The 16,965-nt window shown below is 40.1% G+C and overlaps 1 protein-coding gene across 9 annotated transcripts in view; it reads left to right on the top strand.

Moving 5' to 3' along the window:
* Positions 1-16,965, top strand: part of ST6GALNAC3 (ST6 N-acetylgalactosaminide alpha-2,6-sialyltransferase 3) — a 235,656-nt gene that overhangs the window by 93,727 nt on the left and 124,964 nt on the right. Inside the window, exon 1 of one of the 9 annotated variants that reach the window (XM_064428587.1) lies at positions 5,823-6,034. The exons of the other annotated variants lie outside the window; for them this stretch is intronic. Coding sequence (XP_064284657.1) covers positions 6,020-6,034 — 15 coding nt within the window. The 5' untranslated portion in view covers positions 5,823-6,019. Of the gene's footprint in view, positions 1-5,822; positions 6,035-16,965 lie in introns of those variants that run through there. 9 annotated transcript variants of the gene reach the window in all.

Here is a 16,965-nt window from a genome sequence, read left to right as displayed (position 1 = left end):
CTTGGAACAAGGATGCTGTTCCATCCAGTGCAGGTGGGCTTACTGAATGACAGCCCTCGAAGAGCAGAACAGCCTTTTAAACAAATAATTGTGATGATGATGAGACCACTTGGAGAGCCTTAGAGCTGTTGCAAACCAATGGAGATTGTGCCACGGAGTTCAAGCAATAAAGTCTGCTGTGAAATTGCTGTACACAGAGCACGGGCCGATCAATGGAGCTGCAGCATTTCTTCCCAAGGGAAAGAGCTCTCCAAAGGCAAGCCAGTGAGAATGGAACACAATGCCAGTGACATGAAAGGTGTGAGAGCTGGAATCAAAGCAGGCTTTTCAGACACAGAACAGACACAATGGCAGAGGAGGAAGGTTTGCAGCTGGTTTTGTGCATGATCCAGGAATGCAGACAGTGGGATTGCTTTTAGGGTTCTGTATGCAGAGGGAGCATGTGGGAAACCTGAAGAGGCCATGGAGGGTAAACCTTTAAGACTGGAGTCTGTCAGGCAGACTCCAGTGCCTTCAAATTCTGTGCTGTTCAGAAAATCTCTAAGAATGTGAGCAAGGTTACTACAGCATTTGAGTTACAAGGACCAAGTTATTTTTTATTTGCCTCCCAAGTAACAAACCTGGACTAGCTATGTAAATCTAGTCACTGCAGCAAGTGCCCAAGTCCAGGGAGATGTGAGAATCCAGGCATGCTGATTCTTGTGTCATTGGCTAGATAGTGGTTTTACCTGTTGACAGAAGATTCACTGGAAATGGAAATTTGTCTTGATAAAACTTTGTCTTTTTTGGATATTATGGATGAAAAAGGAAGAGCTGCTTATTAGAGAAATAGGAATAAACACTTTTTAAAACAGAAGCTTATTTATTCAGTTTGCAGAAGGCTGTCTGAGATCCAGTGTGGTGCATGTTTTGAAGGACCATTATTGTTTCCAGTTAGATATTACAGAACACTCCTCTACACCCTTACAGTCCACAGTGCACCTGCAAATTGAGGGTCTACTCTGTGCTTGTCCATTCTGTGAGCAGTGTATTTGGTAAAAACTCTTTAATGAGGGATAACTGCAGTTGAGTAGCTTGGATCCTAGAAATGCTGTATTTGCTATTTCCCCCCCCTCAATCTATCTAATCCTTAAGCATGTTAAATGTGGTTGGCTTACGTGTAGGTTTAGATGCCTCACCCCATGAACCAACTCCAAATTTAATGAAGTCCAGCTGTTCTAGTTAGGCTCCAAGTAGCAGGACACAAGGACCTGCATGACCCAGCTAGTACAGTGTAATGTGAAGGTGATCACTTGACCACACCCTCAGTTCTACAGAATTCCAGACATCTCAGTTCAGTCAGTTGTAGTTCAGTATTATTTATGCCTCTTTCCCTCCCCTTTTGCTTTCCCATATTTTCACTATTTTCCTTATCACTGTCAAGGTCTGACATTAACCTACATGTGCAGTCAAAATCACTGGGGCAGAAATATTCAACATGCTGATTGTAGAACATATTTCAGCCTCACAGCAGAGATGTGGATGCCAGGATAATTGAAATTTAAGGGATGCAAGTACAGAATTCCTTTTCTACTTAAAAAAATAAAAAAATCTCCTTTAGCGATTTTTGGTGGAAATTATTGACTGCTATGTAGGCTGAGAGCTTGATTCAGTGTTCTTTGCTGAGAAAATTACAGCAAGTTATCTCACCATCTGTGATACTCATGTGGATTCTTCAGAGGAATGGCTCAGTTGTTATCAATCAAACTGCTTTATCAAACAGACCTTTGCACTCTGCACTATCAGAAGTGTGTTCACAGGACAAAACAGAGAAAAATTATATAATGTATTACTCTCCTCTATTTCTTTTTAAGATGCTTGGCTGGTTGATTTACTGCTGTCCAGGAAGGCAGGTTTGCTGAATTCATGTGTGTAAAACACTTGAGATGCACAGTCTGCACAATACCCTCAGAAAATTCTTTCACTCTGCAATGTCCTCCAGCAGTTGTACAAATCAGAAATGTGAGTCTGTAGGTTGTAATCTTTTAAGACAGCTTTCTCAATCTTCTGGGCTGAGGTATAATCAGACAGCATTTCTGGAACATACCAAACCAATCAGGAGCAGACATTTTCCCTCACATTAAATAGGATTTTTCAAGATGCTATCATTAAAATCTTATACCAAAATGTTAATTGAACAATATTAGATTATTCCACACCTGCATCTCTTTTCCTTTCTTAAAATTGAGTTTAGTAATAGAAATGTTTCTCAAGCCAGCTAGCCAATGTCTGGGAATACAGAACAGTTGTCTCCAGTGAATTTTCTCTGTTTTTCTTTTGTTAATTAAATATTCGGCATTGTAGCATCCTCATTTCTCATTTGTTTGAACTGGATCAGCTTCCAATCTCAGAACATTTTGTTGCACCAATTCACTCTAATCACACTGCTGCCTTGAGCATGTATTTAATCGCATCCCTGGGAATAGAAGCTGTGTAGCTCTAGCCATGTGCGTTGTACATCCCCAAACTCCAGAACTTTGTTGTTGTGGTTGTTTTGTTTTGTAGGTTTTGTTTTGGTTTTTTCCTCTCCACCCCGTCCCTGGCTTTTTGTGTAAGCCTCCCATGCACCTGAACCTTGTGGAGTGTATTTTTCTCTTCATCTCTAATGAGATGCCAGCATAGCAAGGTTGTCTGACAAGATACATTTTTGTCTACTTCCCAGTTTGTAACTTTCACCATTGATATAAAAATAAAGCAGTCCAATTAAGATCTGTGACTTACTGTAGCTGTAGTATATGCGCCTTTCAACCTCTCATTTAGTTAATGGAATTAAAAAACCTCAGTTTTTTCTTAAGCTTGAACTGAATTCTTTTAAGTGATGAAAAGCAGAAATAGTTCAATTGGTGTAAATACATCGCATTAGCTGGAGTGTGTGAGAGAAGCTGAGGCTCTGTCAGTGCAGGGTGGCTGTAGAACCATTGTCATATGTGAATTAACAAATACTTGCATTTTCCAGCTTGGTTGCATTAAATCATCATCTGAAGTGAATTTGAGGTAAATGTGTAAAATGGCACTCAGGGTTCTTCTGACTTGAGCTGGTCATGTCTGATGAGCTGCTGAAAGAAATTTAGAGTTTCTTTACAACACTGCTGATATTTGAATAAGCAAGTTTTTCTCTCTGTGTGGTGATCTCAGGTGCCCTTTATCCTCTTTATACTCTCCTGCTCCCCTGCTCTCTCTTTCTGTACTCTGGACATGCAAGATGGCAAATGATCTGTCAAGTCTGGAGCTTTGTGCATGTACTGGCCAGCCAGCAAAATGTCAAGTAGAATGTTGAATAGCTGAGTTGTGCCTATCTGACCTCAAGTGTGGGTGCTGCTGGTTTTTTCTCTTGGGAATTTAATTAAGTCTGAGATAAAAGACCAGCCTAGCATTCTTTATCATTTTGTCAAAATTTGCAAGAGTATAGTAACTATGGGCAGAAAGGAGGGATAGCAGACAGATAAGTTACATTCAAATTATAACAAGAAAACCATTCTGTCTGCAACCAGTAATAAACCCCCCACTGCCCCAAACCCCCAATATTAGTATGTTTTCAGTAGTGATTTCTTATATTAAAGATGTTTACTGCATGTAGTTCTTACTTTTCATCTAACAGTAAACTACTTTATGCTTATATGCTTCCAACAAATGGAATTAAAATTGTGTAACATGCACTCATTTTTGGCAACAGTTCAAGAAAAATTCTTTTTTACTTGGAAGGATTAAATTCTCTCTTAGTTGCTTTAAAATGTTCTGCTGGCCATGCTGCTTAATATAGTTACAACTGTGAATCCCCACATGGTCCTGGATTTGTTATAGAATTTACTAAAGCAAGCAGGATCCAGAATTAGAGTATTTCAGCCTACTTTATTAAATAAGTCTCTAAGGATCTTTGCAGTTACATTGTACTTAAGTGCTACAAAAAAAAATTATTTGACACTCAGAGTTGGATCCTGTCTTACTGTTCCTATGAAATTAAGACTGTCAGGAAATGCCTGGGAAGAACAGGGGGAGCTATGATAGAGCAAGGATGTTCTTTGTTATCCTCAAGTTTGAAGTTAAATAAGAAAAATCCATACTTTAGAAACTGTTCAGTCTGTCCTTATTTATCATGTATTTTAAAACTGTGCTGTGCAAGCCCACAAGGAAATAACTGGAGGAACAGTCACCACTGAAGTTTATACAGCCATGCCTATGTGCCTGTTTATCTGTCTGTCCAGTCCTCTGCTCCAAGTAACTTCTGCATTTCCTGGTCATCTCAGAGCTACTCACATTCCTCTAAGTTTTGTGAGAAACAGCTGCTTTCTCACAAAACTTCCAATGGAAGTGGAGGATCCAGAGCAAGCTCCCAGGCTGAGGAGAGGCAGGCAAAGCTGAGCTGTAATACGCACTCTACATACTCTGCCCTGCAGCAGCTGCCAGTTCATCAATGCATATGTAATTGGTTAATAACTGCAGTGTATGTGGTCTCTGGCTTGGGGAGAGTGTCTTAGAGGACATATTTTCATTATTTCCATTATTCATGGAACATCTTGTAGTGCTAAATGATATACAAGCAGCAGGAAGACGGAGAACTCATCTCTGTTTGATCATAAACTGCAGAAACCTCCAGGGACTAATGAGTGTATTGCTGCTTTGTGCTCTCACCGAGGCCCAATGACAAACAGAACGTCCACAGCCAGATGCAGATGAGAAATCATCCATCTGTAGTCTGACTATCTTTGATCTGACATTACAATTAGGTAATTGCAAAAGGTGAGCACTGTATTTGGGCATTCACGTGCACATGCATACAAGGGTATCTCAGCTCTGGTACTTGTTTCTTTAATTTAAAATCCACAAGAAACTGCAAGGATGTCTTACTTCCATTAGTAACGTTATCATTACCGTTATATTCTGGACAAATGCACTGCTTGTAGTGATATGAAATCTTTCCCCTGAGACTCTCCTGTTTAAATATCCTCATTTTGTTTGAAATAAGAGCCACTTTAAGTTTCATTTTTCCTTTACTTCTGCCTCCTTCAGATGTTAAAGAATAAGGTATCATATTAATTCTGCTTGTAGGAATTCATTCCACTCTCATAGGACCATAAATGCCTTGTAAACTGCATGTGTTGGGGGGTGGGGGCATCCTCCTTTGTTCTCTTTGTCACTGTGTACCAAACGGTTCTACTCCCAGAGAATGGAACCTTATGCCTATAATATTTTTATCGTGCTATCTATAAAAGACAAGCCATGAAAACAGTGCACCAGGAAGATACAAGATCAGAATAAGTTGTTTTACAATTGTTTTACAGCAGTCAGTTGTTTTGCAGCAGCAGTGTGCTGCTATCCTATGACTTTTAGGTCTGTTTTCCAGCTCTCCTACCACTTTCACTTATGTTGAAAAATGACCCAGGGAACAAACCTGTATGGTCAGCTCTGGATGATCAAAGCAGGAGAAAAATCAAAGAAAAAGCAATGAGGACATGAGTTTAAAAGAAAAGGATGGAAGGAGAGAGGTATGGATAATGAGTTTCTTAACCTCATCTGCAAGTGCCAGTTTCAGATTTCTTTATACTGAGCAGTAAAAGTGGGTTATCAGCAATATGTGACTTTTACTGGAACAGTCTCTGGTGAGCTCAGATGAATCTCAGAAGTTAGGAAACATTTTCTGGTTCTTTCCACAAATTTAGGATCATATTTCTGTAGTGGCTGCTTGCTGCACCTGCAGATTCCTACAGCCAAGCAGACTCCTGGAGTCACTGTGTGCTGCCGGGGAAGCCCGGACAGAGACTGATCTTGGCCCCCTGCAGGTAGTGCTGTTCGAGAGCTTCCCGAATGAATGACTTGGACTCAGCACTGGAAGGGATGCTGAGCAAGCAGACCATACAAAGCTGGACGAGCTGTTGACTCCCTTGAAAGCAGGGAGGCCCTGCAGAAAGACCATAACAAAGGTCTGGGCAATCACTGGCCATATGAGGTTCAACAGGGAAAGGTGCTGGATTCTACACCTGGGATGGCGCAACTCCGGGTGAGTGGACAGACTGGGGAATGAGGGGCTGGAGAGCAGTGCCATGGAAAAGGACCTGGGGTCAAGTTGAACATGAGCCAGCAGTGCCCTGGCAGCCGGGAGGGCCAGGAGTGTCCTGGGGACATCAGGCACAGCATCCCCAGCGGGGCAAGGGAGGGATTGTCCCGCTCTGCTCTGCACTGGGGCGGCCTCACCTCGAGTGCTGGGGGCAGCTTTGGGTGCCTCAAGAAAGACATTGAACTATTTGAGAGTGCCCAAAGAAGGACGCGAGGATGGTGAAGGGCCTGAGGGGAGCTGTGTGAGGGCCAGCTGCTGTCACTTTGTTTGTTCAGCCTGGGGGAGAGGAGACTGAGGGGAGGCCTCAGTGCAGGTAGAACGTTCTCCTGAGGGGAAGAGGAGGGGCAGACACTGATCTCTTCTCTGTGGTGACCAGTGACACAACCTGAGGGAATGGCCCGAAGTTGGGCCTGGGGAGGTTTAGGTTGGATGTTGGAAAAAGATTCCTTGCCCAGTGGGTGGCTGGGCACTGGAACAGGCTCCCCAGGGCAGTGGTCACAGCACCAACCTGACCGAGCTCAATAAGTATTTGGACAATGCTCTCTGGGATATGGTGTGACTCTTGGAAATGGTATTTTGCGGGGCCAGGAGCTGGACTTTATGATCTTTCTGGGTCCGTTCCACCTCAACATGCTCTCTGATTCTGTGATTTCTTCTCAAAAAGAATCTGTGCAACAAATAAAAGGCATTTTCAGGCACTTTTGTCTCTTTATGTTGCTTGCTCTCCATTCATCTCTTGGTGCCTCATGCTTAATAGCCTTGCTAATAAAAAAAGAAAATCAATTTCACTTCGCTAGATTTCCCAGAGAGATAGCAGAAAGTGTTATTGGTGGAATTTATTCTTGAAACTTTGTTATAAAAGAACTCCAGACTTTACTGAGTGCTGCACTGAATACTTCTTACAGGGGATCGAGGACCATGCTGTGAGGTCCTTTTTCCTGTGACTCTCTGGTGCAAACATTTCATTTGAATTCAGCACATTTAGCATCTGCTAAATCGTTCATCAGAAATACACAGTATTTCCCTGAGAAAGTGTTCTTGCTTGGTGCTGTAAAATGTCATAAAATTACAGCTAAGGCAGTGGTATTTATCATGTTGTGTTGCTCAATGTGTGCTATGTAGGAGTTGAACTAGGGATTCAAGGGAAGGTTCTTTTCCTTTGTTCCAGCCTTTCCTTGTTTAGTCACAGTATTATAAGTGTACATCTAGTCAGTCTGATCTTTCCTGAAGCCTTGGAAGCATGGTTTGAGGTTTCTCGGTTCAGTGATCTGCTTTTGTTCTGCACGGTGTCAGTGTTAAAAGCTTAGATGTTATGAAACAACATGTACAGCAGAACAGCACTTCCCATCCACCCCTGCTTACAGGGTGTTCTGGAAGTCTCTGCATGGGAAACTGTTCTGTCCTCTTTTCAGTTTTTGAAACAAAACATTTTGGTAGTTTCTAAGTATATTCTAAAGAGGTTTTACAGGTAAGAGCTCCATCTGTCAAGATGCAAAACATTTTACAATATATTAGACAATTCAATGTGACATGGTTTATCAGAAAACACAAGGATTAATTTGTTAAGAATTTACACGTGAATACAAGATTCTAATCTAGATTACTTCCCATTCCTTGTTCGGTGGATATTGCTATTCTACCATAAAGACCTTCTAATTAAATATTTAAACCTGAGATTGGGGAATCAGATATATGTTTGGAAGACATCTAATGCAAAATCTGTAGAAATTGAATTGTCATGATGGAAGGGTGAGGAAAAGTAGCAAAGTCATGCTTAAGTTTTGAATTTGTCTTCCTTGCTGTATGTATTTACTGCTAGCTACTGTTTAGGGTTACATATTTGCCCAAGGCCATACAGTTTTCCAGCAGAATAGGTGACAAATTAAATGCCTTGTAAGATATGTTCTTTAAACAAGGCTCCATTATTTGAGTGGCACAGTCCCTCTCACCTTGAACTTTTAAAATTCAGAAATTTTTACTTGTATCCACTTCTAGCTTGTGGTCATGTTAAGCAGTAATACAGACTATATATAACAACAGCAATCTACTTGGATCTTTTTTTTCTCTTCTCCCTTCTTGCAGCCCTGCAGGGTGATGGGGTTTCCATAAGATGATGTATTCCTAGTTAGAATTTAAGTCTAGTGACTGCAAGTTCAAGGTTCGCATCTGCTCAGAATAATAATCCTGGACTATTGGCTATTAATTATTCTCTTACAAAAGCTTTGCAAGCAAGTATCACGGGTCAGGATGATTTAAACTTCCTTGAAATTAATCTAATTAATAGATAATTTTACCATTGTACTTTCAAAAAGATGATAAAGTTCAACAATAATGGACTCTACTATGGATTTTTTAAATCTATTAATATCATTATAGATCAAATTTGGTGATCAAATTAAATCAGAGATGGGTATTAAAAACCTTTGATGAAATAGTAATTTTTAAAAGTCTCATTCCAGGACTGTTGTAATGTGCTGCTTAGGAGGAATGAATTAAATTAATCAAACCGAACTTACTCATTATTAGACAACAGCATAATAAAAAAAGGGAAAAAAAAATTTTGCTTTCTTAGTGGTGTCACTACCTTACCTGGTTTGATGTTTAGATAAAGTAATTGACACATTTTGAACTGCTTTGCATTTTGAAGTTGTGCCTTAGTGGACTATTATTGTATCATTTCTTTCCCTCCGATGCCATTTTTAATGGGCTTTTAGTTCAGCTTATTGAGCAAATCATTTACCCCTGTATAATAGAATAACAGCATTTTTCCCCAGTCAGCACTGTTGCCTGCTGTAGTCTGCTTTTGCTGCAGGTGGCAAAAGGAGTCTTTTAAGGTCTTAGTTTTTTTCATGGTGCAGATTTGATTCTCTGATTTAGCTTGTGTGCCATGACTGGGTTTGGTGGGGTTTTTGCCTCACGGTTGATTTGTCAAAACCTCTCTGATTTTCCTTCCTCCTTGGTCTCTGTGCAGTAAAATAGTCCAGCAATTTATCCATTATTTTTCTATGTATTAATATCACATATCTATATCTCTCTTGTGTTCAGGGAAGACAGAGAAAACTCAGAGAACTTTAACCAGCACAGAGCTTTGCTACAAGTTTTTGTATTCTTTGGATCACCAAGGGAAACACTTTGGGTGTACAAGAGAAGCTGCTTACTTCTCCATTTCTGTGCGTGTCCAGTAACAACAAGAAAAGACAGATGTGAAAGATGAGCAGCAAATATCTTGCTGTACTTACTGTTATTTTATCACCCCCAGTTTTATGATATCACAAAATCTTTTTCCTTTCACTTTAAAGGCTTGTGTCAGCTGCTGTCTCTTTGAGGTGACAGTATGAGGCTTTTAGGAGATGACAGCTTTAGTGTAGAAAGGCTGAAGGGTGAAATTAAATGTTTGTAGCCCTAGTAGCTGACTTCATCCTCTAACACTTCTACTCTTCACTGGACAACACATGACATGGTTGGTACAATCTTGGTCAAAATTGGAGAAGTGAAATCATTTAGCATCAAACTTTCTCTTAGCTCTGTTTAAAACCATAGTGAAGTGTGTGAAGTGAGCTGGCTGTGGCAGGTTTTCTGCCATGGTACAGCCTGGGCACAGTGTGTTTCCTTGAGACGCTTCCAAAGTGTTTTGAGTTAAGGCTGACCATTGCAAACTGTTTTTACAGTAGTATCTAAAGGCTTAAATATAGATTGAGATGCTGTTTTCAAGACACATGTCTGTAACTTCCCTGTCAGAAAGTGGAGAGTGCTTTCCAAAAATCTGACCCTAAGCCCAACAGCTCCTATTATTCTAGCTGCTGCAGTCTTTTCTGTCCTGCCTGGCATGACGGACACCATTTGTGAAAGTTGTTTTGTAAAAGCTTTGTGGAGGTCATTTGTCTCCTCCAGCTGATACCAAAGTTAAAGTAACAGAGGACCCTTTGGATGTTCTGCAATGTGTAAAAAAAAAAAAAAAGTCAATTAGACAAGTCCTAAAAAAACAGCATCAAGCAACCATGGTGCTTGACATACTGACAGCTCATTAGCTAGAAGCAAATGACTTAGGACTCATTATAGGCATGCTGATCACTCACAAAATTATCAGGAATCTAAATAAAATTGAACCATGAAATACCTTCAGTCAGAGAAGTTTTGTAGCTGAGCACACAGAGGGAGGTCCCTTTTGGAAGATTGAGTTTACTGCCTATGGTCAAGGAGGATAACTTGAAGACAGAAGAGCAGAGCTTGAGGAGCTGATGTATCTGGAGAATGAGGGACCTACTTTGTATGTCTGAAGAGTTTGGTTTAATTACCTTGCTAAATCCAGTTGAGAGAAGATATATCAAAGGTCTGTTTCTGAGAATGGACAGGACCAATTAGATACATTAAATGCAGTCTGTTTAGAAAATTGCTTCTAATCTAGAGACAGCTCATTTAAAGTAGTACTTTTTAGGTGAATACTTCTGAAAAGGTGGTGCCCCAGTGACCCCCAAAGCACCTTCTTTCACTGTAGTGTTGTGAACTCCCAAAGTGCCCTCTGCTTGTCACAGAGGGCACTTTGCACGGCCTAAGTGGAACAATACTTTCTTTTTCTTTAACACAGCTCCAATCAGAACATCTGGATCTCAGTACTAAAGTCTTAAAGCTATTAACAGGGCTGAAATATAGCAGCACATGACCATCACAGCAACCACAGGAGCAAGTGTCATAACAGAGAAACAAAAGCCAAACCACTACAGGAAAAAGGGGCACATACACTTGCTGCTCTGCAGAGGACTCTGGTCCCAGAAAGAGAAAGGCTATTTAGTAGGATAAAAAAAAGAATTATTACAAGATGAAAGATCATGTTCTCAGGGGGAATTTAGCATGGAATTAGTCAACTAGACAGATTACTATGTATAAATGAAGAGCAGTTAAGTACAAGGTTCTTAAAAACAGTTATGAAAGTAGAAACTGACAGGGAATTTTAACTGAAATGGAAAGTTGAGGCATAACTGCAAAAGGAAGGGGTTAAAGAATTAAAGAATTAAATATTGCAGTTCCTTTAAGTAATTAAAAGAGGAAAATTTGACAACAGTATTGTGGGGTAGTAAGCTGCTGAAGTAGAGTCACTATCTGGCAAAATAAGGAGTACTGTGTGACTTTTTGGAGGAATAGAGTATCTAAGCATAGTCAGAGAGTATAAAATTAGATGTTGTGGTACTCAGTGAGGTAGTAGCTTTCAGACAAAGGGAAATGGAGTAAGACAGGCTGAAATTTGAGCAGTGACATTTGTGGTGAATGCTGAATAACTAAGAATGAGAAATTGAAAATATCAGGATTTAATGTCTTGGAACATTAACATCCGAAGTTGGATTTTCTAGGAATTAAGTTGTGGGAGTCCCAACAGACCTAAGGTTTCAACCAATTAAATCTATTTTCCAGTGCTCTGGGATTAGTTACATGTGCAGAAGCAAGGAAATTGCAGATAAATATTCTTATTACTCACATATTGTTGTTTTAATGAAAAAAGTACCAAAAAAAATCTAACAAAAAAGGAAGGGCATCTTTAATTTTGGCATCTAAAATCAAATGATAAATGATCAGATGATTAGTGATGTGCCTTTTGTTCTTGTAACTTCTTCAGTAATATGTAAATGTCACATTATATAACACTGAAATGGATGAACCTGGAAATGAAATACATTAGGATGCATCTTTGTGTTCCTCCCCTGACTGGTGGACAACTTGTCTCATTAATCTGTATAGTGGTGTTAATTTAAACAAACAGCATTATTTGTTGAGATTTATGGCTAGAATACTTAGAGGTTCACTGAGGAAATCTCATGCTGTTTTATTGTCAGAGCAACGGGATTGATTTTATGGCTCTTAGTGACTGGAACATATCATAAACTCTTAAAACTTGTAATGACTGTACAAACTACTACAGACCCAAGTGTTCTGACAGAGAATGTGGGCACAATGAAAGATGGCCAGTGGCCTGTGGCCACAGGGCAGTGGGATGTTATGTCCTATGCAAATTCCTTCTTGTGTTGGTAACTGCTGCCTATCCAGCACTGGGGTAAAGGTGGAGATAAAAACTAATAAAAGTGAAGACCTGTGAGAGGAATAATGGAAAACTCTGAAAAAAGATGAAACAGTAAATGTAAGAGTAACATTCCTGCATTCATGACACGTGTTTTTTGAATATTGTAGATGTTGAAGTGTCTGGGATCTGTTCTTAGAAATAACTGAGTGTGATTCTGATTTTAAATGAACTTTAGGAAAACTCACCTTTGCCTAGTACTTCCAAAGGGTCATGGAGGGCATTATTTAATCTCAGTAGTGTCTCTGGCAGTTTCCCTGCTGGAAAGGCAAAAACCCTTCTGTAACCTCTGAGACACTGTGATGAATTCATTAAGGTTTTGGTGGCCTTATTCTACTGGTGTAGACCAGATTGGAGTCTAAGATAATTGAAAATATATGGCCTCAGGGCTATTAGTGTGTGGGAGAGATTCATGTCCTACAGAAGGGTTGTGGGCAGAACCTGCTTCCTTGCACCAGCTGCAAAAATAAAGATGAGGACTTGTTCATATCCGGGCCAAGGCTTGCAGAGCTGGCACCTTGGGAAGTTCCCCTGTGGCTGTAAGCTGTGGAGGTGCAGTACTGGGTCCCACAGACATCAGCAAGTACATTCACAAGCTGGGTTTGGTGACACCAGACTTAACTCAAGTGGGAGTTGAGGGATCCTGAGTTTGCAAATTGAGTAACTCATACACAAAGGCCCTGGGAAAGAATTAAAAAAATTATATTTCTCTTACTGTTCCTGTTCAAATTTAATTGTGCTTCTGGCTTTCTCTTGCTCTCCTTTGAATCAATTAGAGATATCTTTATATGAAGGAGGGACAGAATTCCACAGCTGGCTTTGTTTGGTGAAAGTAGCTGGATATGCTGTCAATGAACCAAGTACCTGAACAGTAGATTATATCTTTATTATGTTTTACACAAAAATGAAACTTAACTTGAATGTTTTGGGGGTTTGTAGTACTTTTGTTTGTTTCTTGCATGCAAATGAGTAGAATGTGTATGCAGGGATCCAGGGGTTTGCAATAATTTCTGACCCATGGCAGTCTCTCTGTGTTTGATGGACTGAAGGATGGAAAACTGTGCAAGGTGCTTTTTCATTGTGTTGCATTTCTTCCATCAAAATGTTCTAGATCAGCTCTGATAGAGTGGCCAGGAGTGGTTTCTTTTATGTTTAAGAAAGCTACAAATAGGATATATTTGCATTTCCACATGTAGCCCTTTCATTTTTTAATATAGAATTATGTCCAAATGTGTTTTTATCTAAGCCTTATTAGACAGAGATTGATAATCTTCTGTATGAATTTTTCATGGAGTTTTTCTTGTGCATATGCTGGTTCAATGATGCATTTTCATATGAAACACATAAAGCTTTTTAAAGCAAAAATAAAAGCACAGAAAATCCAAATCAGTTCAATTACACTTGCAGATTAAAATCAAGCTGTAATACATATCTGTTGTATTGAAATGCTAACTCTATGAATTTTTGATCTACTTTAAAAATGTAAAACTTGGATTTGATTAGATTAGCTGTGGAGTAATCTACACTGAATAAATCTGTCTTCCTTTCATGTGATTTGTCAGTGTTTGTAGTGGGTTTGTACACATTGCTTTCGCCATTATTTTCCAGGCAATAAAAGCAGCCATGCAGAAAAGCCACACATAAATGTCAGAAAACAGAGATATTTTGTTGCATTCCAAGGGCTTTGAAGGTCAAGTTCAATTCAGTTAGCTCACCCAGTGTGAGAGGAGTGTGATACGATGATGGAATGTGTGTTTGGGTAGGATATATATGTTACTGTCCCTGTACTGTTCTATCAGGATAACAGATCAGTGAGAGATTAAACTTTACTGCTTGGGAGAATGTCTTTTGGAAAACTATCATTTTTTATGATTTTCTCTAGCTCCTATTGAGATGCTGTGCAGAAATAATGCATCCAAAGAATTTACAGCTTTTATCACAACGGAGATTGACTCCTGATTGTGGCTTTTGGGTGCTTTTCCGCTGCAGGTATCCCATTCAACTACATGTATTCACAAAATAAGTCTCAGGTCATGGGATTTCATTGTAAACATGAAATTGTGTTTTGCCTCCTTCTGATGAAAAGAGGTTTGTGAAAAACAGTTTCCTAATTCCTAGAAGGGAGAGGTCAGCACAAAAGGCAAAGTTTTCCCACTCTAAGGAATCTGTTCTGCCAAGTCCCATTGCAGCTCAGTGCTGTGTGGTTACTTCCCCTTCCATGCCCCACATTTTTTTTCTTTTTATAAAGAGAAGACACGATCAATAAAGCTCATAATTAAATTGAAGGCATTACCTTGATCAGTGCTTTTATTGAGTTTCAGTGCCCTGATTTGAGGAGCTCCCCAGTCAATGGAGGGATATGTCATCAACTGCTTGTGCAGTATGTGAGCAATCATTGTTTTGTAACTGCAGTGCTGCATAATCTTTGCTATCTGGAAAGTCTCCTTTGTGGTGGCTTCTGATAGCCTCTTGCTCATGTTATCCAAGGATGAATAATGAACAGACTCCTACCTTTAGCAGGAATACAATTGTATTAAGTGGGCAAGAAATTTTGTTTAATTTCCTGCTGCTTTGCAACATCTTCCCACGACTGTATGAGCAGGGTCAGATCACGTCAGTGAAAGAAATCTTTGCCAAAAATGTACAGGTCGTTTGCCCCTCTGTGTTGGTACTGACACTGCATTGCTCAGTGCAGCCCCTCCTCAAAAAGATTTAAAATGTAGGCCTGCCTCCTGTTTTTCATTGGGATCATAAAATAGCTGGATGTGCTGCTAGGAGCATGCAGTGTTTAATGCAGTTGATGTGTATCCTAGATGAAAAGCTCTGTTCTGCAGTGCTGTGATAATGATGTGATCATTAATGTTTCCAATACAAGTGCCTGGCTGGGTTCTGCTTGCCTTTATCCAAACACACCCCCTTAATCCCCTCCCTATTCCATGTGTGTCCTGTGGCATATTGCTCTTGTGCTGGAACATGCATTCTTTAGAATGGACCCTAATATGACCACCCCAGCAAATCCCGCATCCTTCATGTGCCTCCTTTACTGGAAGATTTGGTGCCCTGAAAGTCTCTAAGCCACAGGAATAGTTTAAAGTCTCTCTTCAGAGAGGATTCTGCCATGCTGGTGTCCTGATTTTGGTGGTGTTTTTTTTTTTTTTTTGGTTTTTTGTTTTTTGGTTTTTTTTGGTTTCTCCAACCCCTTTTTCTAAGCTTCCAATTAAGAAAACAGCGCACAGAAAAGAACAAGAATTAAGCAAGGAAAGTGTTTTTCCCCCTCACTAGTTGTAGCATGCTCCCAGCTATATGGCAGAAAATTTCAAATTCCCGTTACAAAATAGCTGATCTCAGCCCAGCCTTCTCTGTAATTAGGTCATGCTTTTGATTGGCTATAAATGGTTACGCCTGTTGCAATGTTCCTCAACGTGCCAGGAGCAGACAATGCTTGGAGGCATTGAATAATACATTTTGCTTTTCTGATGACATGTGTGGCAGTTATGTACGGATGAAATAGGCTGGAGCAGGTTTATCTGAAGTAAACAGTGAGATTTCCATGTCTGATGGAAAACAGATAAATTGCCAAAAGAATTTAGAGCCCAAGGTTTCCTTGCTTTGTGTGAAAGGCCATCCATAGAGGCTGCTCTTGCCTCCTGCCAAGCCAGGACAACATTCCTACAGCTGTCCTGGAGAATCTTTTGGTCAAATGTAAAAGAAAAAAAAAAGAAAAACGAAAAAAAGAGAAGAGACTACAAAAGATTTCCTGCAGCCTGGCTGAAGTGCATCATCTCTCATGTCTGCTTAAGAACAGCTTCTTTCTAATTCACAGTTACCCTCCTTTTTTTCTTGTGAAGACCAGTGTGTAAAAAGTTCTTTTTCTCCTTTCTGAACTTGGACCTTTGCCTGATGAAGGAGATGTCTATCACTTCAATATTTTTATATTTCAGAACAAAGCCAGCCTTTTATTCAGCTGGACCTTAAAGAGCCCACATGGCTCCTCACACCAGACAGGCTTTGCATCCCAGTCTCTGGAGCAAGGCATTCACCTGCACTGTGTTAGGGTGCCCTGGCTGGCTGAGGGTGCAAGGCTAAAATCAGTAATGACTCCCTGCTTCTGTTTTCTTTTCATGCTTATGAACAGCAGGTGCATTGCAGAGACTGGCAGAGAGAACATCCAGAGGAACTTTCCAAAAGTGCTGTCAGCCCAAAGAATAGTGTGGAATGAGGCTGGTGTGAAGGGCCAGAGCAAGAGTCCTGCCAAGTAACAGGCTGGGCAAGATCTCCTCTGTCTTCCAGTGTTAGATGGCTTTTAGAAGGAAGCAGAGGCATAGTGTCAATTCTTTGTTAATTTCAGCAATTTGTTAAGTCCAGCGTGGCAGTCAGGGATCTTTACAGAAGAAAATTCAATGAAGAAAGTCTGGGCTTGTCCAGATGGTGGTAGGCAATTGCAATTCATTTGTGTGAATTTCTGGTTATGCAGTTTTTGCTGTGTAGCATAAACTTTCCCCCACAGGCAGAAGTGAGCTGCAGGCAAGTGAAGGTTTCCAGCAAAAGACATTTTCTTCACAGATGTGCAGCCTGAGAATGTGGGGTTGTTACAACATTTTATTTACTTTCATTTCTTCTGCCTCTGGGCTGCTGTCAAGTGTTTAATTTTATTTGTCTGATTATTTTCTTTCTTATCTAGAAGTTGGTACTTCCAGAGGTTACATCCCAGTGTAGTGTTTACTAAACATGTAGGTATGTGATTAACATCCATTCCTGCTGCTGCATACCAATCACACTAATGATTTTACTGCTGCGAGCAAAAATT

This window comes from Passer domesticus, chromosome 7 (genome assembly GCF_036417665.1).
Source record: "Passer domesticus isolate bPasDom1 chromosome 7, bPasDom1.hap1, whole genome shotgun sequence".
Classification (NCBI taxonomy): Eukaryota; Metazoa; Chordata; class Aves; order Passeriformes; family Passeridae; genus Passer; species Passer domesticus.
Note: the sequence above shows the minus strand (reverse complement) of the source record. Positions and strands in the feature narration are given on the sequence as shown.